This window comes from Amia ocellicauda, chromosome 17 (genome assembly GCF_036373705.1).
Source record: "Amia ocellicauda isolate fAmiCal2 chromosome 17, fAmiCal2.hap1, whole genome shotgun sequence".
NCBI lineage: Eukaryota > Metazoa > Chordata > Actinopteri > Amiiformes > Amiidae > Amia > Amia ocellicauda.
In genome coordinates, this window is record NC_089866.1 from 21,237,999 (window position 1) to 21,265,639 (window position 27,641).

At 40.8% G+C, this 27,641-nt stretch overlaps 1 protein-coding gene across 7 annotated transcripts in view; it reads right to left on the bottom strand.

The window, feature by feature from the left end:
• ncor2 (nuclear receptor corepressor 2) overlaps window positions 1-27,641 on the bottom strand; it is a 160,334-nt gene that overhangs the window by 118,089 nt on the left and 14,604 nt on the right. For all 7 annotated transcript variants that reach the window (XM_066689577.1, XM_066689576.1, XM_066689578.1 and 4 more), the window contains exons 2-3: window positions 10,423-10,613; window positions 7,801-7,907 (exon numbers count right to left, since the gene is read on the bottom strand). In XM_066689577.1, coding sequence (XP_066545674.1) covers window positions 7,801-7,907; window positions 10,423-10,521 — 206 coding nt within the window. In that variant the 5' untranslated portion in view covers window positions 10,522-10,613. The remainder of the gene's footprint in view (window positions 1-7,800; window positions 7,908-10,422; window positions 10,614-27,641) is intronic.

Below are 27,641 nucleotides of genomic sequence, written 5' to 3' on the forward strand. Positions count from 1 at the left end.
ATGACCCGACATCCCCTCCACCTTCCCTGACCCCACAGCCTGCTGTCGAATGTGACCATTTCATTTTTGAGGTTTCGAGCTAATCGGGGCTTAGATAAAGTTAGGCACTTCCAAATTCCATGGTCTTCCAGCTCCAGATGAGCGCTCCATCACTTAAGTGGGCCATTAACGGAACCAGACATTTTTATAATTGGAACTCTTATGCTGGGTTTCTCAACCATTGATAAGCTAAACGATTTATAAAAAATAAGAAAAGAAAAAAAAGTATGTTTAATCAAAACTGTGACTTTGAAAATTGTTCATGTAATTGAAAGCTCAACTGGAATATGAAGCTGAAGAGAGACGAGTCCTGAGAAGCAGAATTCGGAGGACTTCACTTTAGGGTTTTAAATGAAGCTGCTAATAATTTACTATAATTGGATTGGGTTTTGAATTATAATGACCCTGGCTGAGTTGGGGAGTGACTGTATCAGCCCACTGTGGGAAGAAACCCTTAACTTGAGAGAGAGGAAAAAAAAACAGACAGGAAGTACATATCGTAATATTATCAAGTGTCATTAGTTGGTCCTGATGATCCTCAGAAATGGTTTTTAATTAAAAAGGTCCTTTAATCGATTACCCGATCAGAACAACTAACAAATGCGAAATCAATACATACAACCTATCTTGAAAGCTTCAATCATGTGATAAGCATTTTGTACAATTCAAACTTTTTACTCCCCAATTATTGTATTAACTATTTTTATATTAGCTGATATATAAATTGAATTATTATTTGTATTGGTATTTATTTTCTAAATTGACTTCAGCACTGTATGGTGTCACAGAGTAATTTTCTATTTCTCATGTCAATTCCAATTCCAGTGAGTTTCGGGCATGAGCGATAGAAGCAGTAATCACAGAGTGGAACCAAGCATAGATTCTCTGGGATCAGCTTGATGAGGTTTGATGGCCTCTTCGCGTTCGCTACCTTCCTTATGTTCAGATGCAATTAGCAGAGCCACAAGAACATTCACTGCATTAGCCGTGACGGTGTAAGAAATTTAATGGAATTTCCTCCTTCGTTTATTGCCGTTCTGGCATAAAACTAAAGCCACTTAATCTCATAAGCAACTGCTCTGGCAGCCTGCAAGACTGCAAAAAAGAAAAGATTGCAGTATGGATTGCCAGCTAAAGTTTCTTTATATGTTTGCCAGAGATCTAAATTAAAGTTGAAGTCTGTGTCGTTGTTTTGGGGGAGTTTTAATGGAGAATGCAACTGGTAAAATGAATCACTGTGTCCTTTTGATGTATCACCATGGCAGTAATGTTACTGGTGTATTTCATTTCTTAGTTACTTCTTAGATCCACCAAGAACAGCTCCTCTTCTTCTCTCATCTCCACTTGGACGTCCTTACTGTATTTTGCTTCCCTGCACAGTTTATGGAACAGGTCTAGATGCAGCATTGTAGTCCAGATTGTTTTTGTCAAGCTATGCTGGGCTAGGCAGATATTTACATTTCTTTCATAAATGTGAGTTGCCTTGAACAAATAAATTAATGAAAAAAAATAAAATAAACAGTCACTATGAGATGGAAAGTACCAAAAAAAACACATCATAACGTAAAACAAGCAACCTGCACCGAGACCACACATGGTTGAGATGTGTGTGAGAAATGCCCTCTGCCCTCTCGCCTTATTCATTTGGTTTCAGTATATAAATAAATGAAGGCCCTTCAGTGTTTTACGCACTGCACTCGGAGATGGATTAATATTTGCGAGTGGGAGGCATTTCTCAGGATAAGCCTCCACTGACTCTGGCCTTATCTTCTGCATTTCAAAGCCTCGAGTCATTATCGCCTACTTCTTAAACAAAAGGCTCAGGAATTTTTTTTTTAATCTTCCTCCTCCACACAGATTCACCCAACTTTCTTTCTCAATGGGTTTGACTCACTGTTCTCCCTTACTCTGCACAATGGGATTTACCCATTAGTTGGCTGAGGCCATGTGAATGTGGTTCCTAGATCCAGTGCAACTTCCAATACAGGAAGGCTATTGGAGACTTGCCAATCTGTCCCAAACCAAAGAAGAATTGTCATGTATAGTTAGGATGCATCAACCCTGACAAATCGGCAGTATCTTGCCTGTAAAAGGGATGGTCTATTCTTCCCTCATGCGGGAAAGAATTTGATTAATGAGGACTTGGAAAATATGTCCAACAGGCGTCACGCATCTTGAAAGGATGAGAAATGCAATCTGAGACCAAGAATCTAATAACTACATTCTTCACGACTGGACAGTGATGCGTATTAAAATCTTTCACACGTGGGAGGTTTAGGAGTGCGTTTGAAGTTTTGAAAATATAATTCAACTCTATCCCTCCCGAAATAGATTAAAAAAAAAGAAAGAAAGAAAAGTAGGAAACTTCTTCTGAACATCTTCTAGCAACCACCGCTCAAAAGGTGCCACACAAATGAAGACAGATGAAAGATTTCTCTTCCTATGCTGGAAAAGGCCCTTTAAAACGCTCCAATCTTGACCGCAACTCAAACACACGCTGCCAAGAGCCCCTGTGAGATACCATGGAGACAACATACTAGTTCGGCAGATTACACCTGTGTACATTTTTATCTGAATCTGCGCTGTACTGGCATGCATCAGTCTGCACGGCAATTACACATCTAAGGAGTTAAACTACAGTAGAATTCCAGTGTGTGTTTCTTTTTTTTTCTCCTTTGGTTTTGTGACACCGATGTAGAAAGCATTTGTTTGTCTTTTAAGCTCATTTGGGCATAACTATCTGAATCTATTTCTTGTTGTAGCCAATTAAAGCTATAGCAGTAAAGTGATAATCCCCATTCACAGCGCCAGCAAGAGAGGTTAACACATTTTAAATTAATAAATAAAAACACTTCACATGATATCCAGTAAAAACACAACTAAATCATCATCTAGACCTGTACATTTAATGAAGGAGCTTTGACTAAACAGTGTCGGTTGTGAATTGTGCAGCCAATATCTTGATTGCTTCACAACTGCCGTTATATACCCAGATCAACACATGACAAGGAAGAGTTAACTGGAGCGTGTATTTCGGGGGCGCTTCAGAATGTTCTATTAATATCATGTCAGTTCTAGAAGTCCTCAGTGCTTAAATGCCTGGAAGGTATAAAGTGTGAATGATTAAATGCTCAAGAAGTTTCCTACAAGAAATCTGTATCTGGCCATGTGACACGGAGAGGAAAAGGAGGCCTCTCTCTGCCCTACTTTGTCGCCGGCTCTGCTTTCACACTATCAGGCTGCTGATGAGATGAGCAGACTTGCAGACGAGTTAACCGGTAAAAACAAAGCGCTGCAAGAGGTGTTAACAAGCAACAACAAAACCACTTTCTGCTTTTCCCCTTCTAATGAGCATTTCCCATTCATTTATGAACCCTAGCACAGAGTGAGTTACCGTGAGTGCAAGATACTGCTTGGGAGGAGATAACTGCCATAATTCCATGGTATATTCAGGTTAAAGGTAAGAAAAAGTGCAGCAGGGCATTGTGTGCATACAGTCAATGCAAAATAAATTCATGAAAATGCCAAATGTGTGTCAAATGCCAAATGGCCGCTTTATGACTTGAAAACGCAGAGATTTATGCTCTATATACAATGGTTGTAAAATTCTAGCAGCTGTGCTCCTGTAATAAAAAATACCTACAGGAGCTACTATACACAGTTTGGAAGACGTGCAGATAACAAGAAAAACAGTTGGTTTGCTAATTCAGTCAGAAGAGGGGGTTGTGTTGTGCAGTGTTATTCAGATTTAAATTCCTTGTCAGAAACTGTAGCTTTTAAACCAAACGCATTAGTCATTGGTTGACCACAAGAGGTTTTGCTGGTAACACTTATCAGAGATAATAATTCAAATCATCATTATAATTATTTTGGTTTTGGAAAAAAAAATAAAACAGACCAGCTTTAAAACAACGCTGCAACTCCCCACCGGAAAAGCACCTATTAGCTCTTCTACATAAAGGCTCAACACAATTCTTGAGAGGTAAACAGAAACATTAGCAGCAGACACAACTTGTGCTGGATCAGCAGTTAAGAGACACAAGAAGTTTCCTTTAGACATAACAAGACTCGAACATTAGCTCAGTACTTTCCCACATCATCGTCATAAACTCTCTCGCTGCCCTCAATTCCAGCTAAATTATCTGGTTTTGGAACATTCTTATATATTATATATATTATGAAAAAAAAAACTTCAACTGATCTCTCACCCACTTGTATTACCAGTTGAATTATTCTCCAGTTCTCTGTAAGATCAATTTTCGTTTGGTGATATGACTGAACAATGTGTTCAAAAAGGTATCTTCCAGGTGGTGGGGTTGCATATGATTTTGACCCATATGACACATAATCAATGAATTCCTGCTACTGGGTCTTCCTTGTCAAGAGGGGATTCCTGACTGTAAACTGTACAGTAGCAGCAGACACCTTGCTGTGCTCTCTCTCTCTCTCTCAGGGCAGTTTTAAGCAGGGCAGCTGGTTAGCACAGAGGAGATAGTGTTATTGACAGATGAACATGCAGCAGATTACGTTCAAATGAACTCCTGCAACCTCCAACACCAATTCATACACATGGCTGCCCTAAAGTGGTTTTGATTCAAGGCAATAAAAAGCACTCAGCCTCGCGCTCAGCGGTCAGGGAGGCCGCTGCGCTCACAGGTCCGGCTCGGCTCTCCGGAGTGTGATGGCCACAATGATTTTATCTCAGTGCAGCGGATACAGACGAAGTAATAATCCGTCAATATTGTTGTAACCAAATTGGATGAAGGTCAGATCTTATCAGAGCCTGTTTTGCCACAAGACTGTTTGAATAACGGAGGGACAGGGGTGGAGCTAGGCTTTGTTTTGCTAACCTTTATGCTCAGTCTAAACATGGTTATTAATGAACCAGCAGTGTGTGTGGCAAACACTCTACAGAGGCAAAGAGTTGGACTCCTGTTTATTCATCACTTCACAATCCCTAATGCAGACCTCAACAACGTCCACAATTCCAATAAAATCGTAACACAAACCTATAACACACCCACAAAAACAAGCGGACAAAATGAATTCTAACATCTGGAGTTGTTCAAATTGAATTCTCTTCACCATCTCAAAAACATGTCACAAAGTATGGACGGCTAGGATGACGTCATTTAAAAAAAATTTTTTTTTTTACAGTTTTAGCCGTGCATGCTTTCCCCTTACATCCACAAAAGGGAGGCCATCTGTTTCTCAAACACGCAACTCAAGACAGAGCGGACACTGAACAGCCCCAGACACCGAGAGGAACAACAGCTCTTTAGCTTGGCCTGTGGGCATCACCAGCCTGCCACAGCTGCCATTAAGAAAGAGGAAATCCGTTTTTCGTTCTCTGTCCAGTGTATTCTTACGAAAATAAAGACGCTTATTCATGCGTGTAAAATAATTCATGTTTCCACCAAAAGCCACTGAGACAATGTAATGTTCCATCTCACTGGACTTCTGGGTGAAAATAAAGACAAACAACTTCAACAAAGCAATCTAAAAAAAGAAAAACTGATTTTTAAGATGACACCCACAATGCAACTGCACAAACATGGCCAGTTGCCTATATCGATCTAAATTAGACTGGAGAGTTTCACAAAGGATAAGCTTCATTATCTAACACATACAAAACAATGCATGGAAACCGATTAGGGCATGTACATAAAAAATATGGGCCTGCCAACAAGATGAGACTTTCCTGATAAAGTAGTCCCACAGGGTGTGACAGACAAATGAAGCAAAATGAATCCTGACAACAACACTGACTATGACTGAGGGAAATCGGTGGTATAAATACAGAGGCTCCGGCGAATGTAATTTGAAACAGTCTGTTCTCTGCTCGCAGTCCTTTGCATGTCTTTAAATAACCCAGAATAAAGGGATGCTGAATCAATGGCAATCTCTAGCAGACATTATCGCACTGCTGTGTCTATTATTTTGTTTTCTAAACCAAAAACAACAAAAAACTGAAGGACATTGATTAGTATTTCTGGATCAGTGCCACTTAGCCTATTCATTAATCTGCCGGCTTGTCACTTCACTCTTCTACGCTGAAAGTAAGAAAGACCCCAACTGTTTGGGATATCAGGTTTTCCCACCTGAAACAATTGATGAACCAAGTAATTTACTACAGGCTTCCTAGGAGCTAGAACTAGGATTGTGCCAGTTTCACCATTAATTAGGGGCGAATGTAATTTAACTCAGTGTAGCAGTAGCAAATGAGACAAACACATTGGGGGGCAGTGTTCTGGTGGAATCATAATCCACTGTCAAAATCTAGAACACTGGACCCCAGGGGACTGTTCTGAATGACACATTAGCAAATGCCTCCAAGCATGCCTTCCAGCGATTATTAGTCTGCCACCGATGCATCCTCTCTCCCCCACCTTTTTTTATTTGTTAATACTGTTAGCACAATAACCATCAAGCAACACAAGCCTACACAAACAAATCTTCCGAACTTCAGCACCTCTTTTGCAGCTCCAACTGTCAGTCCTGCTCTAGTGGGACCACTTGTGCTTGAGATTTTAATTTCATTCCAGCCTGGGCCTCCAAGCCAAGGAAGACAAATGCGACCGTCTACCGAACTGGCGAGAGTGGTGGTGGTGGGGGGAGGCGCTATTTTTATTTAACAATTTTGACACCGAGCCAGGAGAGGGATAAGGGCTGCCTGCAAGGAGATGTAGCCGAGGCGGTGAGTGTCTGTTACTGCTGGAGCAATCTGTGAGGAAGTTCTGTAACTCTAAAACCACCAACCCCAGAGATCTTAAGAGGCCAGGCTCCCAGGCTGCAGCAAAGCCTGAATGGGCCTTTGGCATCACTATATGCAGAAACGTCTTTGAGATTCTTTCTTTTGTTACTTTTATCGGACTCTCTAAAGTCCTACGTTATCAGCATGATGATATTTAATATATAAATGAAAAGCACACGTGATGCAGCATTATTCTTTCTTTCTGACCATGAGCCATAAGCTTTGGCAAAATAATCAACCTAGATAATATTTTGTATTTTGTTTAAATGGCGTCTTAAGGGGAATATTTGCACCCTGGAAACAATAACAGTTTCTGACAACCCGGGCTGTGTATTTAAAATGTTACATAAAAAAACATGCATTTATGTCAGCCCTTTGGTGATAGGATCTCCAATTTGGAGTGAAACCTCTTCTCTCACCCCTTCATGCACAATTGATATGATGCCTAGCAATAATTCATATCCAGCAGCAGCAGATGTTTGCAGGAAACAATTTAAGTACAAGTCCTGAGTGTTGACAGGAACCGAACGAGGCAGAGCCCAACTCTCACAGCACTCGGCTCCTGCTGGATTTCCACACCCAAGGCTTTTTCTTTTTCCTCTCCTTTCCTTCAGCTAAGCTTGTGAAAAATCCAAAAACGTTACAGAACTGTCACAGGCAATAAAGCAGACACTAATGCTGAAAGCCAGCAGTGCCCTCGGATCTACTTTCAGAACTGAAGCGGAATTCTTACACTGGCTGAACTTGCATGCACCCAACCCCAATCCACAGAAGAATGAGTGGCTAAGAAGCACAAGGCTTTTATGGGCAGTCCACCCTCTAGGTTAGAGAAATGGAGCAGGACAACCAATTATAGGATATCAGACGCTGTTAATCTGTGATTTGTTTGTTTGTCTGTGAGGTCAGTTAAGGTGACAGAAAGAGAACGAACGCAAGAATCGCTGCAAGAAGCGACACTTCTTGTACACATACAGAACAGACTCGCAGTACAGAAATTAAATTCACACCTTTCACTTCCTGGCTGGAACTCAGACAGAAGGGAAGGTCGACGGCGGTGAGACAGGTGGGTGTTGTAGTCTCGAGAATGAGAGTGGTAATCTGGAATTCCAATGTCCTGAAATGCAAAAGGTAAAACTAAAATTAATAGATGGGTATAAAAATACAAACAGGTAAATGCACTCGTCTATTGTCTAAACGCAGTGAAGTTACATCAGACTGTGTGAGTCGCATCGCCCAGTTCCTGTTAGCAAGGAAATGCCAACCACAGGTATCACAGCACAGGTAGAAACAGTGAGTGTATGCAAAGGTCAGGGCCGATAAGAAGAGTCTCAAACACAGGGTTTACGGCTAAAAAGGCCTGATTCTTTGTTTGGCGTCCATAGTGTACTAACTGAATAATCCGTTTCTTCTACAACAACAAAACGTATAGGCATTCATTAGTGTTAAACAGAAAAACCCCTTGTGAGAAACCAACCGCTCAGCTGTAGGTTCTTCCGGTAACATTCAAGACTGTCTTACACGGGGGAAGTCTCTTGATTCTGTGGTTAGTCGTCAAGCATTTGTCAGATCGAAGACAACAAAACAGGAATTCAGCTCCTTATATATGAAATGGAGCCATAAAAAGGCCCACAGTTGTAATAAAGTTCAATAGTATAATAATAAGCACAGCAATTAGCCCAGAAAAAGACTCTATCCCGAGGTCTTACTGGATATTGTACAACTGTCAGGCCTTATCAGCTCAGGTCTGGAATGAGAAGTCGAAAATGATGGCGAGGACGAAACCACAACACAGCTGCGCTAATCCGGGGAGGTAACTCGGAGTCCTTTCATAGTTTTTGGGAGCGAACCGTGACAGAGAGAGCCTGCCATGCAATTTGTTTTTAAACAAAGTTTTCCGTGGCTTGGAAAGCAGAACAGGTTTAATACAGGCATTCATTAAATGATTTAAATGGCTAAACTCTAAACAGCCTGATTTCTCGGCACCCGCTCTCAGAAAGCAGGCCAAACTGTTTGGTAGGACACAAGTCTAGAAAATGTATGTGATTGTTAGACCATTCTTAGCTTTACCTGTATCCCTAGTTAGGCCCCAACATAACCCAAATCCTTTCAGTCTAGCCAAACCTTAAAACTAAAGCAAGCTCTACAGCCACAATAAAGGTAGGCTGAACAACAGCGGCAGAGTTGCCAAAAGAAAAAAACGTTTCACGTACACACCTTAATCCAAGCCATATAACGGACAGTTTTCCAATTATCCACTTCAAATAATATGTTCAACTACTACACGTCCTTCCCATGTCTGTAATTTACTTGTTTCATCTGTGGAACGGATGTGTAATGGAAATGGCAGGGCGGTAGTAAAAACAAATCCAAAAGGTGGGAATTTGGGAATCTCAGATCGTTATCACAGCAGAATACGACAAGGGCTGAGTGTGTGTATATAAAAAGTATCTAGCCTTTTTATGATCACTTTCTTCATAAACAACAGTTTTTTTAAATTGGTTTACACTGAGACACAAAATAAAATAAAGATCTTTTGCAAGCGATTCATAATACAAGCTGCCATTAATAGAATTAACTGGATTTCAGGATATAAAAATGGCTATATGGAGGAGTATAAATGGATACACACCACCTTACTAACACAAGCACAACCGACACATCCTACAGAAATATGCACTGCATTGGGCTGAGAGATATAGCCTTTTAATTTTGTTTAGTATTTGAAAGCCATTTATTAAATGGGAGATAAAGCTACGAATGAGCTATATGTACTGTTTTTGCGGTGTTTAGAAACATACAAGTAAAATATCATTTTTTTTAAATATATTTTATTTTTAAGGAGTATTAATTTTGTTGGCATTCTATTTCGGATGATCTAAAGTGCATTATTGGCTGTGCACATATGCATGCTATGTAATCCTTGCTAATCTAATTTTGTAATTATCTTTGTTTGTACACTTGCTAAGGGAAGAGTGTCAATAAAAGAAATACTGAAGAAAGCACAAAAGAAAAATTACAAAAGCAAACGGCTTAGGCGGCACTCTGAACAATCAAGTTACTATAAATAAACAGCGAGATGCACTGAATGAAATGATTCTGCTCGTCTGTCAGAGAGAAAATCCGCAGGCCTGACCTGCGTAAAGGAGTTGAATAAAATGGATCTTCAAAGAACTTCATTTTCTATACTGCATGGTAGGAAAGCCAGGGAGTACAGGAGTCTTAGTTGTAATAATCATTCTAGACACTGCTTACTACTAAATAACTGCTGTAGGATTTTTATAGATCTCATTAATTAGCTAACTCATAATATTTGCCTGCCGGAGGAAAAAAAGGATTGGCAGGGGTGAAGCCTCCAACTGAGGGAAGCTTTCCAGACATGCGGTTTATGATCAAGTGTAATGATCATGTAATGACAGTAACAGCAATCTACTGCCACAGCGCTGAAAAAAAAAAAAAAAAAAAAAAAGGAAATGACTACTGAAAGGGGACCAACAAACAAAAACAAGACTCTGAATATATATTGATGAATAATTATGAGTTGTATTAAATAACACTGATTAAACTAAAGGAATAGCTGAATATCGTGGTTTGAAATACAAAGTACAACTGTAGGACAATGGAGAACTTACGGCCCTGGCAGCCTGTAGTGGGATGTGGGCTGCACTGGGCAGGTGCCTGGTGTCCACCGGCCGCCGGCTCTGGGGCACGGGCTGCGGGTGTCCAGACATGGCGGCGATGGCGGGGGTGCCTTCACAGGAGGTCAACAGGCTTGTAGACGTAGCCAGCGATGTTCATTATTGACCCGCAGCCAAAGCTCTACCTGAAAGAGAATCGGAGAAGGAGATGTGAATGTCTGAGCACTGTCACAGTGTTGCATCACTGTCTCGTCCAGTGGCGGGGTTGTCTGTGCGTGTAGGTGTATGTGACAACAACAAACAACAAAGAGAGAAACCCCAGACCAGCATTCACGCCCCTTCTTAAAAAAAAAAATGGAATCTGTGAAAAGGCACATCTACAAGCAGCAGAATACGATGGCATTTCGGACTGAGTCATCTGGATAGTGTTAATCTGGTGCTTTGAACTGGAGAACAGCTGCATGGATTTCTATTGGTCCCCGTGGGAAAAAGTCCATAAAAAAAAAAAAAAAAAAAGTGCACCTGCTCTGGCCGGATGGATCTTTCTTCACACAAAATCATGTTTTATTTTTTCCTTTTTTTCCTTGTCTGTTGAAGTTGCATGAGCTACTGAGAACTTTCCTTACAACACCCTGAGGACAAATTCCCAGAGCTATGCATCTCAGGAGCAGACAAACAATCCTGAAACAACATCTTGTCACCTTTTATACAAAACACAATCAACACTACTTGATAATCAGTTGGAACATCAGCTTTGCTAACCTTATAACAAAAAGGCTCTCGTTTCCCAACTCACGTACGGTGCATTTTTACAAGTGGCACATTGAATATCTTGGCACGTAACTGGATATTCCTAACCCTCTTCCTATAGCCCAGTTGCAAAGCAAAATACTATATTTGTTTGAAACACATTATTTATGATTAAAGGAGGTGATCTTAAATGACTTTGAAACAAAAGTAGGCTTACACCAATTCACGTTATTTAGGAATGAGGATATTTCATAAGAAAATAATAGGTTTCCACACTATTTTATCTTCTAATATCTGAACAGGAAACTGACAGACCTCTGATGAAATGGAGCTGTCATTAATATAAGGTTTAACACTGCATATCCATTTTCTTTTACTAAAAGTGTCAGGGGAAATACATGAATGGTTAAATATGTAGGTACACTAAATATAATCACAAGAACCATCATAACATCAAGCAGGCAAAAATGAGAAAGAAAAAAAAAAAAAGAAGCTTGGAACGGTCAATGTTCTAAGAAACCGGAATACATTAGACTATAAATGAGGCAGAAGTTAAAAAAATAAAATAAATACAGACAGCCCCCACATTTTCAGTGTGAGAGAATGCTGTGTTTCAGCAGACAACCACATATAATTATACCACAGACTACTAATCAAAAGGCAAGGGTGATTTTGACAATGCTCTGAAAGCTGGAAGTGAAAGACCAGGCTGCTCCAACCATAAACAAACCACTGGGGCTCAGACTCCGTAATTCAACCACATTCATGACAGCAGCGCCTCAGGAATTCTCACTATCCCTCCTTCACTGTGTCCAGTTTCAATCCGTCACCCAGGACCTAAGACACAGTGGGAACCTCTAAGCAACAAACTGTCCAAACTGGACTCGTCTGTGTCAATGCAGAACCGTTTGGCCCATAGGTAAGCTTTTCTCCATGTTTTTGTTTTTTTTGACCACACACTACTTTGTACAGCTGATGCAAACCCACTTGGAATGGCTTTGGCTAAGTGTTTGGAGCCCGTATCCCATCCACCCTTTGATAATAACATCTCCAATTTGCCGGGTATAGTATCAATCCTGAAAAGCACCTTTTAACTTTCAAACAACTCACCTAAGACCACATCAGAGCGTGAAAAAACGTCCAACACTTAAAAGAGTAGTTCCTGACGCACCATGGATTACTGAACACCCATGGGCTCTGTCTTTCGGCCAAGACTTCGAACCAAAGTCCTATTTCTGTTGTGGCAGTTCACTCCCTGTGAAAACAGCTCAGATAAAGTGTTTGCTGAATGCAGATAGTCCAAGTTTGAGAGACTGATTTCAAGGGGGAGGGATCTATTGATCCAGGGGTTGAGCGGTAGGTTGGTAGCATCAGACCATGGAGGTGGGATGTTACCTTGATTAGGAAAGGGATAGGCCTAGTTTAAATCCAATTGAACCGTTTCATACTGTATTTCAAAACACACCATGGCTCAAAATTAGGTTTCTACCAGTCAGTTGCAGGAGGAGGGAGAGATGTATGAAGCTTCAGGAGACTCTCCAGAAGTTCCAGGGGACATGGCTTGTGCCTTAAGCCCTTAAAAATATGATCCATTTACAGTATAGAAGCACTGGCACTTTTCTAATACTTTGTATTTTTACACTTACATATTAAATGGTTGTTGCCTGTTTATCTCGAACACCCCTCCTATCTAGCTCTATCCTGGCAGTATTGGTATCTTCAATGTGGTTTCATCTCACAGTTGCACAATGGCACAAACCTCAAAGTCATGAGGCGTGTATGGAAAAGTCCCAAGAGAATAGAGGCCCAAAGAAGCTGAAGTGCAGATTTAGTTTCAAATAGTCTGGGATGAAATACAAAAAGAACAGGTAGCATGTTTATAAAAAAAAAAAAAAAATCACACTATTCTCCAATGTGCTACAGCTGGTGAACAGGCAAAATAGTTATGCTTCTTCCTAAATTGAACATCCTTTTTTTTCCAGAGCGAAAGACTGAAGTCTGTTTCACTCACTTTTTAAGATTCTTCTTGTGCAGCGTTATCGCCCAGGGGAGTATTTATCATTGTACGTTTAGGCTACATCACTAGTTGCCTCCTCTTTGCACAAATATGAACAATTTCAGTCTGTTTAAAAGGAGGCCCTATTGCACTATTGATGTATGCAATTTATTGGAAAATACTTACATGCTATGTAAAGGAAATGGCACAAGAAGCGTAAAAGCCGTTTGAAATCATTATGAATGTAAAATATTAAACACAGGGAATTTAACATTTTACATTCAGAATAGCAACGTCTTCATTCATAATGATTTCAAACACTGTTTCAGCTTTTATACTGCGTCTGCCATTTCCGGGAGGGTGGTGCTTAGAGGAGTAAGAGAGAGTGCTCAAAAGATATTTTTTTCATGGAACAATGATGCCTGGGTTTCTAAACAATACAATACAATAAAACCCACTTAAGCGAAAGTCTCGGCCTGCCAAACCAGATTAAACTGCAATATGTACCAGCATGTACATGAGCTCCAATTTGCCAAAGAAGTACAAACATGAACCCATTGCCCTAATTGGCAGTCCTGTCTGGCGTGTTGCTGGGGAAGGACCGGAGACCTTTTATTGTGCCATAATAAAAATATTACACTTAAAACCCAGCGAGCGGGGGTTTTCTATTTTGAGAAATATCTTGCACAATCACATGCATTGCCCAAGGTATTGCAGAAATTATATTGTGCAGAAGTACCCAGGCTCTTACTCAGCAGTGCGTCTGACCACATTTCACTGTGCGGCGGAGAATACGTTTCATAACACAGAATTAGGATAACTCGTGGACAATTTCTGAAGTGCTGCAGAGTCAGACTGCAATAAACTTATTTTTGGCGATTACACTATTGCAGCAGTGATGCTTCCTCAGAACCAGAATATCTCCAGCTTAATGGCCTAAAAATTCCCAGGTCATGAATGTTACCCCACAAAGAGGGCATCACCTTAAAGAGGTTTTATTTTTGTAGTGTAGTTCTCTTAAGCTGTGGCATTTAAAGACAGATACACTCCTGTCCCCTGACTAGAATCATTCATCGGTTACCGATTTCGAAAACCTGCAGCTGTACCTATACATTGTACAATTTCTCCTTTTCCATGTAAATGTTTTTCTTGCTTCACTTCACTTGCTTTAGATTTCCCCCCCTCCAATCAACTTTTCCAACTTGGCAAGTGTAGATGGGCTCTCTGGTCGCTCAGTACAGGAGGCTGCCAAAACTCCTAAATCTGGCCAGTATTTGTATGGATTATATACAATTTATATAGGGTTATTTGGAATATTTTCCCAGAAGGAATACGCTCATATGCATTGGAGAGCTTTTCCAAAAGAAGAAAAACACTGGAAGAAAGGACACTGAGGACCCAGAAAAATTGTACAAAAAAAAAACAAAAAAAAAAAGCACAGACACCATCGCCACAATGGGCGATTGGGTGCCTTAGCATTCTTTCATTTTCAGAAACGTATATCCACATGTTTTCCAAGGAGCCCAACCATTTTATCTGCATATATAGGAACTGGCGCCAGTTCACCTAAAAACTCTCGGGTTTCCATTTGGAAAGCCTAGCGAACGTTATCAGTCTGACTCTAGTTTCACAAACCCGAGTGTAAATCATGGCTCTGAAGACACAGATAGACATGGGGCCCCTTATAGTGTAACTCTATGACCTCCTTTTCAACGTCTTCAAGAACTCAAAGCACTGACTTTTTAATTTTTGATTTAACTTTAACTAATACTGTGGTGAGTTAGCGGTTTCAGGTCAAAACAACTGGATGCTTTCACATCATTAGATGTTTTTTATTTTATTTATGGATGAGAATGGAATAGGGCTATGCATGAATTGTGTTGATCTTAAAAAGAAGTAAACACTAAACTTAAAAAAAGCCTTCCGTGTTAGTGGTTACATTGACAAAGTACCTACCGTAGGGAGGTAATCTACAGATAACGGTTAATAGAGTCCACTCAACGCCTGCTAATGTTTAACTGCAATAACATAATCCCTTCAGAGAGCCCCTGGAACCAGTGCCCCTTGGAGCCTGTTTACCATCAGAGTGACTTAATGCAGCAACTCTTTCAAACAAATGGTTGTGGAGGAGGTAGCTTGTTCTTTAAGACTGCCTCTGTTTGGACTAGAGAAGCACTTAAAAACGCATAGATACCAGGACTAGTGGAATACATCTCTACTTACATCATAAGATATGTTTGTTTCTTCCCTCTCCCCAAGTTTTGGATCAGTAACATCACAGACAGGAAAGGGTAGAAATGCAGCCCTGGGAAACAATACTCAAAAGAAAGCTTGGTCTTGGGTAACCTTGCCTGGAGGTATGGCAACAGTAAATAAGCTGGCTTTGTAAAGGCCTGTCATATCACGAGGAGCACCCAGATTTATCAAGAGCAAAATGTATGGAGTACAGCTACACTGTACATAATGGAGGCAGTATTAAAAAAGGGATGGTGTCCATTTTCCACCCAGAAGAACTCCAATGACTTCCATGTCTTCCACCCAACCCACATTGTTTAAAAAAAAGAAACAAATACCAGTTTTTTTAAAAGTGCAAGCGCATTAACCTCATTGCAACCATGCACATTCAACCAAGAATGTAGCACCCTGTCAAAAGGGATGAGGATTTCTTTAAGACCCTCATTACAGAGACCTGGGGTTGTCTCAATCTGTTACCATTGCGCCTTGACAAAAGATGTGCAGATCCACAAACAGATCCAGAGTTTGTGTATATGCCAGACATTGTGTTGATATCCAGCAGTGTAGTAAATCTGGCTGGCCACCTACATATAAACATCCCTGCTGGGCTAGTATTGCTTTTTTTTGGGAGGTGGGGGAGGTAATAAATAAATAAATAAAACAGCTGTATAGCTTTACATTTCAAAGTGTGGGGGGTGGATTATTCTAGACTCGTTTGCCTTTTTAAGTTCCCATCTCTGTCCCTGGGTGCTGTATTAAGTAGACTTGGGCTCTGAAACCAAAACACCCCAAAAAATAAATCAATATGCACGTTTCTCTCATGAGCTATATATTGTCTAGTACTCCTTCACTGTAACAGCAGATAAATCATAATATAAGCACTGCCCTACTAAAATTGTTATGAAATTGAATAAGAATAAATGCTTCCGGTAAAACAAGAGTGTGGTGTTATTATAATAGAGATCTATTATTATACAACCATAAGCCTTTATTTGCTATCTAATGCTTCAGTCTCCTTTAACCATTAACCCTTCTGCAGGATTAATATAAACGTCCTCTGTTGTTGAACAAACCAACTGGTTTACCGTGCAGTGCTTTACCAGTAGAAAATGTCCCAGCAGCCACACAGACAAGGTGTAACAGTGTTTGTTACAGTGACCAAACAAGGGGACAGCTTGCCCTTTTACCTGCCAGTTGAGGCATTACACTGTGTTTGTCTTGGAAGGTACAGACCTCTTTAACGGGCTGGGAATGCGGATCAGCCAGCAGAGCTCTGTCTCTCGCACGGCCGGCTTTTCACAGCCAGTTGAGTGCGTGTTCCTCACTGCCAGCATAGCACGCTGTACTATTCATCTAAAAAAAAAAAATACAACAGGAAACGAGCCCAAGCAGCTGTTCTGCATGGGTTCACAGGGTTCACAGTTTATCTAGCACAGAGATTCAATTCCGAAGGCTCGACTTTCCCCATTCTGGTCCTGGCGGGTTCACTGAGCTTCCTTTCAGTGCCAGCACCACTTAATTGTTGAACTCTGAGCTGACATTAGTCACCTGGTGCAAAATGTAACAATATAACATGACAAATTGTCCAGGCTTTTGGATCAGACTGAAGGTCACACTGTTCCTCCATTGTGCTCCTGCACACTCAGAGCAGGAAAACAATTATAATACTTAAATACATGTATGGATTTCTGTGAAATAAAATAAACAGATTATAATAAATGGTCTATTTTTAATGTTGACTAATGAAGAGTATTTAACGTGACTCTCGCTCGAGGACCACATCTGCAATTCTCCAGAAGCTATGACTCATCCAGCGCGAGAGAAGGATCCCTCCTGAGAATATGTCAACTCCGAAGGATTGAACAGGACGGTCTTCTACCCACAGGCCGCTTCTAAAGTAGAGAAGTACACAGGCACATTTCCTCGGAAATGATGAATACTTTCTATTACCGTCCCTGAGAAAGAGGTCAGGGTCACTGGGAGAGATTCCTTCCGAAGAGCAAACTGGTGGTGAGACGATCTGCATGATTGTCAGGAATGGAATTGTGGGAAACAACCTTTATAAGGGGTATTTTCTTACAAGATCTGAAAGGTTGGTTTACCTCCAGCACACTGAAATTACACACCCTGACATTCTCCAGCACTGCGTTAGGATCAGTATCTGGGCACATTCATATTTTCCTTGTTTCAGAATATTCTTTGCTGTTGTGGTGAGCAGTTGTTTTTATTACATCATATATCTGCATTAAACTAATTAAGAATTTGGTAAATACACTTTAAGTAAGTAAGTAAGAAACACTGGAGGAATAATCTTTGTTCTTCAACAACTGTGTCCAGAAAGCATGCAGTCTCATTACCTACGGTTTCTGATATAATACTGTGTCAATAGCTACATAACTTTGCTGAAACCACAAAACTACTTCCTTTTTCATCTGTTGGATAACAAATATTACAATTATTATAAATTATGATGCGTATTATGGAGATATTTCTGTGTATATATACATATAAACAGATTGACAGTGTATTACAACCAGTGCTGAAAATACATATATAAAAATTAGTTACATCACATCTCACATCTTTGGCAGTTAGTTTGTCTCTGACGGCTTCTGGAACAGTAGACTAGCCTATAAGGACTAACGGGACTGTTGTTTTGCAGTTATTTTAAGTGGTTGAGAACAAATGCTAGCCTGCTAAAACGCACTTAAAACTTCACTCAAGTCATTTTCTGACCATTTCCTCATGCTGTATCAGTAGCTGCTCAAAAAGTGGGAAATTGTAGCTTCACCAGAACTACAGCTACTGACAGCCAATTTCCCCTTAGTGTCTAAAAGGTTTCGAAAGGTCACCGAGGTAACAAAAGGTCGTGAAGTGAAGACAATCTATTTTTGAAATATTCATTAATACAGTTATATATGTGTTGGATTTCAATATTAGAATTGGCAAGGCATCATTAAAGAGGTAATGGATACTATTTTTGTCAGCTGTAAGGTAAACAGACTTTTTAAACTGCAACTGTAATTGACCACAGCGCTGTAAATACAAGTCGCTCACATGTAAAGGCTGATATGTCATTCTACACTGAAGCCCGAGCTGAATTTTTAAATGCTTTAAATTATTAACCTCAGAGCTGACCCGAGCAAGAGGCGTCACATTACAGACGAGCATTCTGAATATGTACTGTCCAAAGAACAGGCACCAGGAGGGCAGTCTTATTCATGTTAATGAACGTGTCAGAAGAGGGGCTGAGACGGACGGACAATATGTCCAATTTGGATCTGGCTTTAGCAGAAACGTTTTTTTAATGATCGACAGGGGAAGAACTCATGAATTAATCTTTGTTATTCCTGTAGCCGACACATTGTGTGAATACATGAGAATGTGAGAGGAATGTCCGCTTTCTCTGGGTGTATCCAGGTATTCTGTAACATTAAATAATATAATTTAAATGATATATAGATTTACTTTTTACTTACAATGTTCAATTTACTTTTATGATGTATAAACTGCAAGCACACACACAATAGGCCTATATGTGTGTGTATATGCAGTTTATACATCATACAAGTAACTGACTATTGTAAGTCATCCTCCTAAATGCTGCCATCTAATTCTCAATCATAAACATCTCCTTTTGTCATATAATGAACTAGTCTAAGCCAGGTTTCTGCACACTGCCAATTAATCTAAGGCGTGTGAAGCATACACTTACACTCATCTTAGATAAACATGCTCTCGTTCTGTTATATGTAGGTCACACACATTCGTGCTCTTGACGGTTTTGTGTTATACATTTTTTTCTTTTTTTTTTATCTCAAAGTTGCAAGCAAACAAAGGCAGGCCTCACCTCTCTGACACCTTACCAGCACAACATGACACGACAAGCTCGAACGCACTAAATCACCACACAAGCAGACAGGCAGCAGGGTTTAATTCATTATAATCACCTTTTATCTGCCGAGTGAAATACGACTCTCGTTTCTAACCATATCCAACAGGTAGTGCAAGAGCAGACACAAAAAGTTTGAAGGCTGACTATTTCTGATAGGCCGAGGCTACGTGTTTGATGTTTCAACGATTTCCGTGTCTCCAAATGGAAATAACTTACACACGCCCGACGGTTTCCTGGTTGATGTTTGGCTCTAAATGTTAGCAGAAACCTCCCAGCTGGAGCATTGAGCCCGAAAGCATTATCTAATCTGCCGTTGATTAACAAGGAGATGCAACACACAGACGTGTACTGAAAGACAGAGGAGGCAACTGGCAAAGATGTGTCACCACTGTCACCAGCAAACGGGGCCTGGAATCAGAAAACGCACAGCGACCTGCTAGCGCAAATTATCCCAGCTTTCCTTTACCTTAAATAAACTATTCCTGCTTCAAATAAACACGGACCGCAGTCCAAAGAGTGAGCAATATCCTGCGCCGACCACCCTTCCAAGTCATGTGCATTCCAGAACACTTGCTCTGTCTGGAATCCAATTTCAGTCAGGGCTGCAAGAAGAGTTCCTGCATAACAAGGCAGAACTCAGAAGAATCTGGGCTTTTTTCTTTTCCATTTCCTTGCGAGGCTTAACTCACTCTCCTACAGAAGAGCTGTGAGTGTGTTGTTTTAGTTAAAGACCTGCTTAACGCACAGCCTCCTGCATAACAACAGAAATCTACAAGACGTGACACACACATTTAACCGCTGGTAATTACAGACGCAAAATGCTCATCAGGTTTCTCTTGTTTGTTTTGAACCACAGCATTTGAAGGTTCCTCTGTCTCCGGCGGAATGATTTCCCAGCTGAAAGAGTGGCAGGCTGACACTAGTCCGTCTCAGCATCCTTCAGGATCAAGCTGCACCAGCCAGGAATATGTAAAGCAATTTGATCTTCAAGTCCCAGCTAGCTCACATTCCCAGTACTTAGGCCTTTGTTGTAGGGGTCAACCAGGGGGATTTCGCCAAGCTTGTTATTCCAAAGTATCACTAGCATTGGTTTTGTTTTAGTTTTTATTAAAAAGGTAAAAAGCCAACTGAATGATTTAAAATATATATATATATTTGCATCATCTTTAAAACTCCAAACTATATGAAACTGGTGTGATGTTAAGAGAAGTGTTAGCATTGATGTGCCTACCTCAAATTTCTCCAGAGCACACTTAGGCTAATTCTACTGCCCAAGGATCTTCCTTATGGACCATTTTTGCCATAGAAAAAGAAAAACAGACCAGATAAAGAGAGACTATGGAATACAACCTACAACAAAATACAATGGGTCAATCAAGATCACAATCTGTAAATGATAAATATTTTGTTTTCCTGCTAAAAAGAATATTCTGTCCTTGTACTAGTGTTATGTATTAGTCTCCTCTTGCACTGAATGGTCTACTGAACTAGACTATATGCTATAAACAAATACCGACAAACGTTCAAAATCAGTCATAATTCGTACTGCATTCTAGTCTGACATTAAGCTATAAACACAACTAAAGGTCATTAAATGTGATAAAGAACATCTGGAGACAAGAGGTCTGTGGATTTGGCTGCATTAGAAGGAGAGAAGAAAATGATAGACATATCTAAATCAAACTGAAACAAATTAAAATGCCTGGTTGCACTGAGACATAAGGAAAGCCTGTTCCAAGGAAGACATCTTTATCCAGTTTTTGCAGTTAGATTGGGAAGTCCAGTTGTGAGCGCAGAAGGTAAAATTGAAATGAGACATTTAATACAAATTAAAATTTAAAAATTTAAAAGGCATTGCTGCTCTTGAATTAATTAAAAAAAGAAGATTCTCGCACAGACATGTTGAATCAGGCTCAATCTGTACAAGCACAGATAATTATGAGGGGACTTTATTAGATGTATTCAAGATCCTAGAAGGAATTGAAAGTCAACTCCACAGACGTCTTCAGAATCGCAGCGGGGACAGCGGAAATTAAGAGGAATCACTCTTAGCACCTTAAACAGGAAGCCCTTCTTTATACAGACAGCTGTGGGAGTCTGGAATCAGTTAACCAGCTACATCCCTGGAGCAGACACCCCAGCATCCTTCAAGAAACAGCTTAAATGATCTATACGAGCTGGCTATGCCAACAGGCCTCTCCTCTAATCTGTAACCTTTGACATGTATTTTTTGGTATTGGCTCTGAAAATGTGAAAGAGAAAGGCCACAGAAGGACCCAGTCACAATGTCATGGAAAAGAATGCAAGGAATACGAATACAATATCCCACCTAGGGAAAGGAAACTACAAACTATTTACATCTGGAAAAACTTCAGCGCTGCACTGTGACACTGCCACCACTGAGCCAAGAAGTCTGTAACTGATACAGCTGCTGGAAAACCAAGGCTATGATTTAGACGTTGCATGTCAAAACAAGAAAGCAGGTATTATTTCGGCTTTGGAACAATAATACCGAAATTCATTTAATTATGAAAGGCTGCATGTGCTGTTATAGAGCCGAAGCTTTTCCTGCTTTCTGTATTGTGTCATCTCCCACTGTACACCCCCCACCAACCCCCATACACACAAAATTGTATGTATAACACATTGCATATTATTGCAAACCCTTGTTAAATTGTAATGGATAAAGTATGAGCCATATAAATAATAATATAGTACAATCCTGCACTTATTCGGTCTCTTGTTCTTCCAAGCAGAGCACTTAGAGAAAAACATGACAATGGTTACTATAAAAGTGTTTCAGCTGCCATCAGCATCACTCGACCATGGGGCACACAGTGAATGAAACTCACCATCTGCACCCACCTTGGGAGCCCAATCATTGGCTTTTCGGAGTGAAATACTGGTTAATAGACATTATTTCGGGGCTAATGCAGACCTGAATGACCTAAATGATTGAGCGATGGAAATTCTCAAGTACAAAAATCGACCAAACTACTGCAGAAAGCAATTTGGGATGTGATGGACTGGGAAAAGACCACAGTCGGTTTGTAATACATTAAGGGCAACAACTGCAAAGGACAGATAAAGTATAGAAATTATAATTATTATAATTATTATTATTTTTTCAATTAAAACCGAGTAAGCTACTACCACAAGCATGTTTTACTGGAGTGTCACGCAGGCCTATCACAGTCACAGGTCAGGGAGCTTGCTGACAAGGCTGGATTGGGAGACAAGCGGGGGAAAAAAAAAAAAAAAAAGACAGCATTCACTTGACATTCCTGCTGTGACAGAGACACCACTCCGTCCCTGTGCCGCATCCTCTTTAGCATGCAGTGCACAGATTTACACTGTAGATCAAATCTGCCCACCGTACGTCTGCCGGAGGCCCCTGCCATTCGGCGATTTGGATACATTCTAACAGGTCCTCACTGCATCGCCTGATAGGAGGTCGACATCTGCCAGACAGGGTGCAATTTACACAGGGGGGGTCATTAAGGGCCGATAAAGAGTGCATCCGCAGATCCCATCAGGGTGATCTTGCCCATCACCTTGATTTTATTGATGAGCTCCAAGTTGTGATGAACCTCAGGTGGCCTGCTTTTCAATAACTGAAGGTTTACAATCTCTGGAGAGGGAGCAGAAGCCGACGCTGTTCGAATCGACTGCACGCCAGTTGTATTTTTGAACATGCTCCGAAGTAGACGTATTCTCTGCTGGGGATGAGATCCGTGTTGTACAACAAAGGCAGACTGGCTCATCTTTATGATTCCCTGAGGCAAAGCATACACTGTGGCGTCTTCCACAGTAATGATAAAATCTGCAGAGAAATATACACCAGGAGGAATGACACTTGAAACGGCTTGCTCCTTTCACAGGGTTATATTAGCCATTTATTTAATTACACTGTTGACTTCATTGTCACCACTTTCTTGCATCATATTGTGCATTATTATTATTATATTTCTTAACAGACACCCTTATCCAGGGGGACTTACAATTGTTACAGTACATCACTTTTTTACATAGAATTACCCATCAGAAACGTTAAGGTCGGGCCAAGCAGTTCAAAATTACAAGCTGGGCGGTCCACCCAGTTGACAAGGCCTCGGGGGAACCCGGGAAGCATTCAACAGAATGAAACAACACAATATGATTACATAAGAACAAAGCGGCAATTTCTATAATTTAATCGGTTTTAAATTAACACTGAATCTCCTGTTGGGTAAGTGCATTCTTCTCTGGGCTGGTGGAGGGCTATAATCCATGGGTCTGACAACAGATGGATCAAAATCTAGGGATCTTCAAAAGATGTAATCACTTCTCAGTGGCTTTCAAGTTGAGTTTTTTTTTTTTGCAAAAACCTTCTCAGCAGGGTTATAGGGATGAGAGATGAACCCCCCCCCCACACACACACACACACACACCAGAAAGAGAAGAACAAGTGAAATGTGAGAAGCCAACGCAGGGTACAAACTGACATGCTGGAATGAGCGCGGTGCCCCAGCCAGGCAACATGGCAAAGGCAGCCAAGAAAGTGCCAGCATACCCACACATTGCAACACAGGCACTGACTGGCAGACTAACAGAACACCAGAATGAGGCCCAACAACAAAAGCAGCCATCTGCTTGCCTCAGATCGCAGGAGCGGCAAAACACGGGGATTTCCACCTGCGGTGAGACAACCTCAAACTCAGAACAAGAGCAGGAGTGAACTGGCTCAATGAGATCGTAAAAACATAAACATAAACATCAACTACAGCACTGCTAAACCATGCACTCACGATAATAGTCATTAAAAAATAAAAAAACGAGTTTACTAAATCTATGCATGTAAGCTGATAAGCATATACTGGAAAATCTGCACATTTGCATGAACACAAATGCACTGAAAGTAGAAGTGACCTTTAAAAGGATACATCTTTTTGGTTGTTTTTTATTACACCACCCCTCACCCAAGTTTTCAAACATCCCAACTATCTGAACAAATGCCAGTCTGGTCGGCCACTCTCTCAAGTCCATTAAAACTACCAAGGATATAAAAACAGAAGCCCTGTGCCTTCCACTTACCTGACTCACTCTTCACCGCCCCCTCCTACAGTGGAGCCTTGAATCATCTCCCAATCCACAGAGAGAAAAAAAAAAAAAAAAAAAAAAGGGCAAACAAGCCAAAACAAATACAGTAGTAAGGAGAGAAAAAAAAACAAAAAACAAAAAACACACCAACAAACAAAGATTTACCGGATATTACTCAAACGACAAGCCACCAGACAAAGGAGGGAGACCAAATGGTTCCAGCCTGTGATGCAGAGACCAAAGCTTGTAATAATTTTCTCAATGCTCCTCTGAGCCTCCACAGCCTGTAAACTGTGTGGATTACATAAACCCCACTCCTCCCGCTCCGAAGCCAAGAGTATATGCTTTTATTCTCAGTGCTGGCAGTGAGTAATAATTCCCGGTAACCATGGCGGCATTGGACCACTGCCAGCAGACACTACAAGAGCTGAAATCTATCACTTGGGCCCTTTTATAGCTCTGCTCAGCAACTTCTCAATATGAACAGCTATCTCCCGGGTAACAGACTAATATCCTCTGTTTTGTTTAACCGTTTCCTTCCTTTATTTGGCACTCTGCTTTCCTGCAAAAAGCGTGTCCTGTTACGTAAAGCGGGATCGTATTCCTACCTGACCCACTTTTTGTTTTTGTTTCCAGTTTTCTTTTCTTTTTTTTTTTTGGGGGGGTGGGGGGGGGGGGTTTGGAAAAAAGTCAACGATAATCCCCCACCACCACCCTCCCCCAATCCAACAACTCTCACACAAGCGCATTCTCCGCAGACTATGCAATGTTATTTAACAGAAAATAAAGGATTCTTCCCGTGACTGATATGTAAGCTGTTTTCTAAACCCACAGCCAAAGAAAAAAAAGACATGCAGGATATTACGGTTAAATAATCTGAACAACACATTCATAACAGTCATGTATTCTGCTCCAGGGGAAATGAGCACAAGCATCGTATTATGAAAGTAAATAAAAGGTAGGTGTCACAGTTTACCGATCCTTCTACTGTGCACACAGCCCTCGCTATGAATGTATGAGATTTTGTTTCTTTAATCTTCTGTAGTAATGAAAAACCATGTTTCCCTCACACTTAAGATTCTCATGTTGCCTCATCCAAAGGCCTCCAAAGCCATTCAAAGGAGCGGTTTGGAACATAAAAATGGATACATAGAAATATAAGTAAATAAGTATTTAGGCTATTTATATAAGTGTGTGGCTTCTCAACACCTTAGTGGATCCGAAGAAAAAGCCTGAACAATTTGGCTTACAGAATTAAAGGTTACATGAAGCTCTATTTTAAGCTGTGCGAAAGCTCACTGATGGGGAAAACACAACGGGAGGCAGGACCATACCTCCCACAATTCAATCCCAGGATCCCAACACACTGACCACTATTCCACTATTACTCGGTGCATGCAGAGGCTCGGAGAATCCTGATCTCACCCCACACTTTCACCGTTGCGTAACTGAACCCCAGGTGAATTACTTACCACAGAGAGATCTATAATCCCCGCTAATCCCCTCTCTGGTGTCTCAAACTGCTTAAGGATGTACACAGAGTAAACATCGCACCCTGGCCTATGCTGCGGTCACACAGCTCCAGGGACATCAGTCAACCATCTTCTGCGCTTCCTGTACACCTACAATACACACTTTTTAGGGTCACCCTAGATTCTATGAGCGCTAGAGAGATTCTGATATGAGGTAGTGGACAAACGCTCCTCAATGAACGTATCAAAGGGGATGTGGCGGATGTTAATCTGAACAATCATTGGAAAATGAGGCCCGCAAATCCGTGACCACTTCCACAAATACTTAATCTTGGGCAACGGTGCTAACATTGTAGAACTTCGATGAAGTTCCTCAAGAAAAACAGACAAAAACGTATGGGAGATTTGCTATGACCAGGAGGCTCAGATACACAGCTACTGCTATTTAACTGAAATTAAGTTTATGATGCATCCTGCAGGTATCTAACGCACTGGAAATAAATAAGGAAACCTTGGCAAACCCCACTTCTGTAAACAATTAACAAAGAAATGTTTCCATGTACCACAACTCAACACTGCCATAAACTTCTCAAGATCTCATTTTTATTTATTTATTTATTAATAAAAGAGAAAGGCAGAATTATACTTTGAGTGCATTAAATATGGCTTTTTACAGATTAACTGAATGTTTACCCATCTTGGCTGCCCAGTGTTTACTTGGTATTGCAATTTCCCTGTTTCTCCTTTTTGATACCTGATCACAGTGTCTTCTGGACATTTTCCACTGGCACTGGCCTTGTGTGTGTAAATTACACTCCCTCAAGACAGAGAGGCAGTCTAGCTTTGGGAATACACCACAGCAAAAGGCTAATGCTTCATCACACACACACCTATCACAAAGGAATAATATCAAAAGAGACAAAGGCACGGGAACTTAAAAGCTTTCCTGCGTTCTGTGTTCCAACCCATGCACACGCCAAGCCTTTTTAATCCACTACTCTCAACTCACAAGTGTTGGAGATTGACTCTCAAAGAAAATCACAATGCTACCAATTTACTGCCAAAACATTAAAACGCCACCGTCGTCACCAGTGGCCTTGATTTGTAAACTATGTGGTTGCATCGCACATACACTTTAACTGGTGATCAGAATAGCAGGAACGGAGCGCACAGCGAAGGGCGCAACTAATTTCCCTACTACTGCAGCACACGTGCCTCATTACTCCGAGACTCTGATCCCGTATGGCTGAAGGTAAAAGAGAATAGCCCTTAGAAAGAACACAAAACATCATAGCGGGCCGTGCTTCTTTTGCTACTGACAAGCAAGCAAATAAACATCACATTCCTTTGTCGAAACGCTGAAAGCCTGCCTTCCCGGCACCGTTTTACATCCCAGAAAAGAAAAAAAAAAAAAAATGGAAACACACAAGACAGTTGGAACAAAAGAAAGCGTTTTTTTGTTTTGTTTTGGGCTTCATTTGGCACACCTGGGATTTAGCACAAGCAGAGACAGAAAAAAAACGAAGGAGGGGGGGGAAGCTCATGTGTATCTCATTAAGTTTAAGCCTCTCTAGTGTTTCCCATAAAGTACTGCTCAGTAGCTAGTGAGGGAGAGCTTTCAAACCCAGACAAGGAAGTTACTCTGGAGAAGAAACCTTTGTTATTAAGAAGGAGAATGAGATCTGAGTCAGAACTAGAGCAGAGCGGTGGGTTTTACCCCCTTCAAAGCTCATTTTTAGTCAAGTCACCCCGACTTAACGACCATCTAAACAAACCCTCCTGCCTC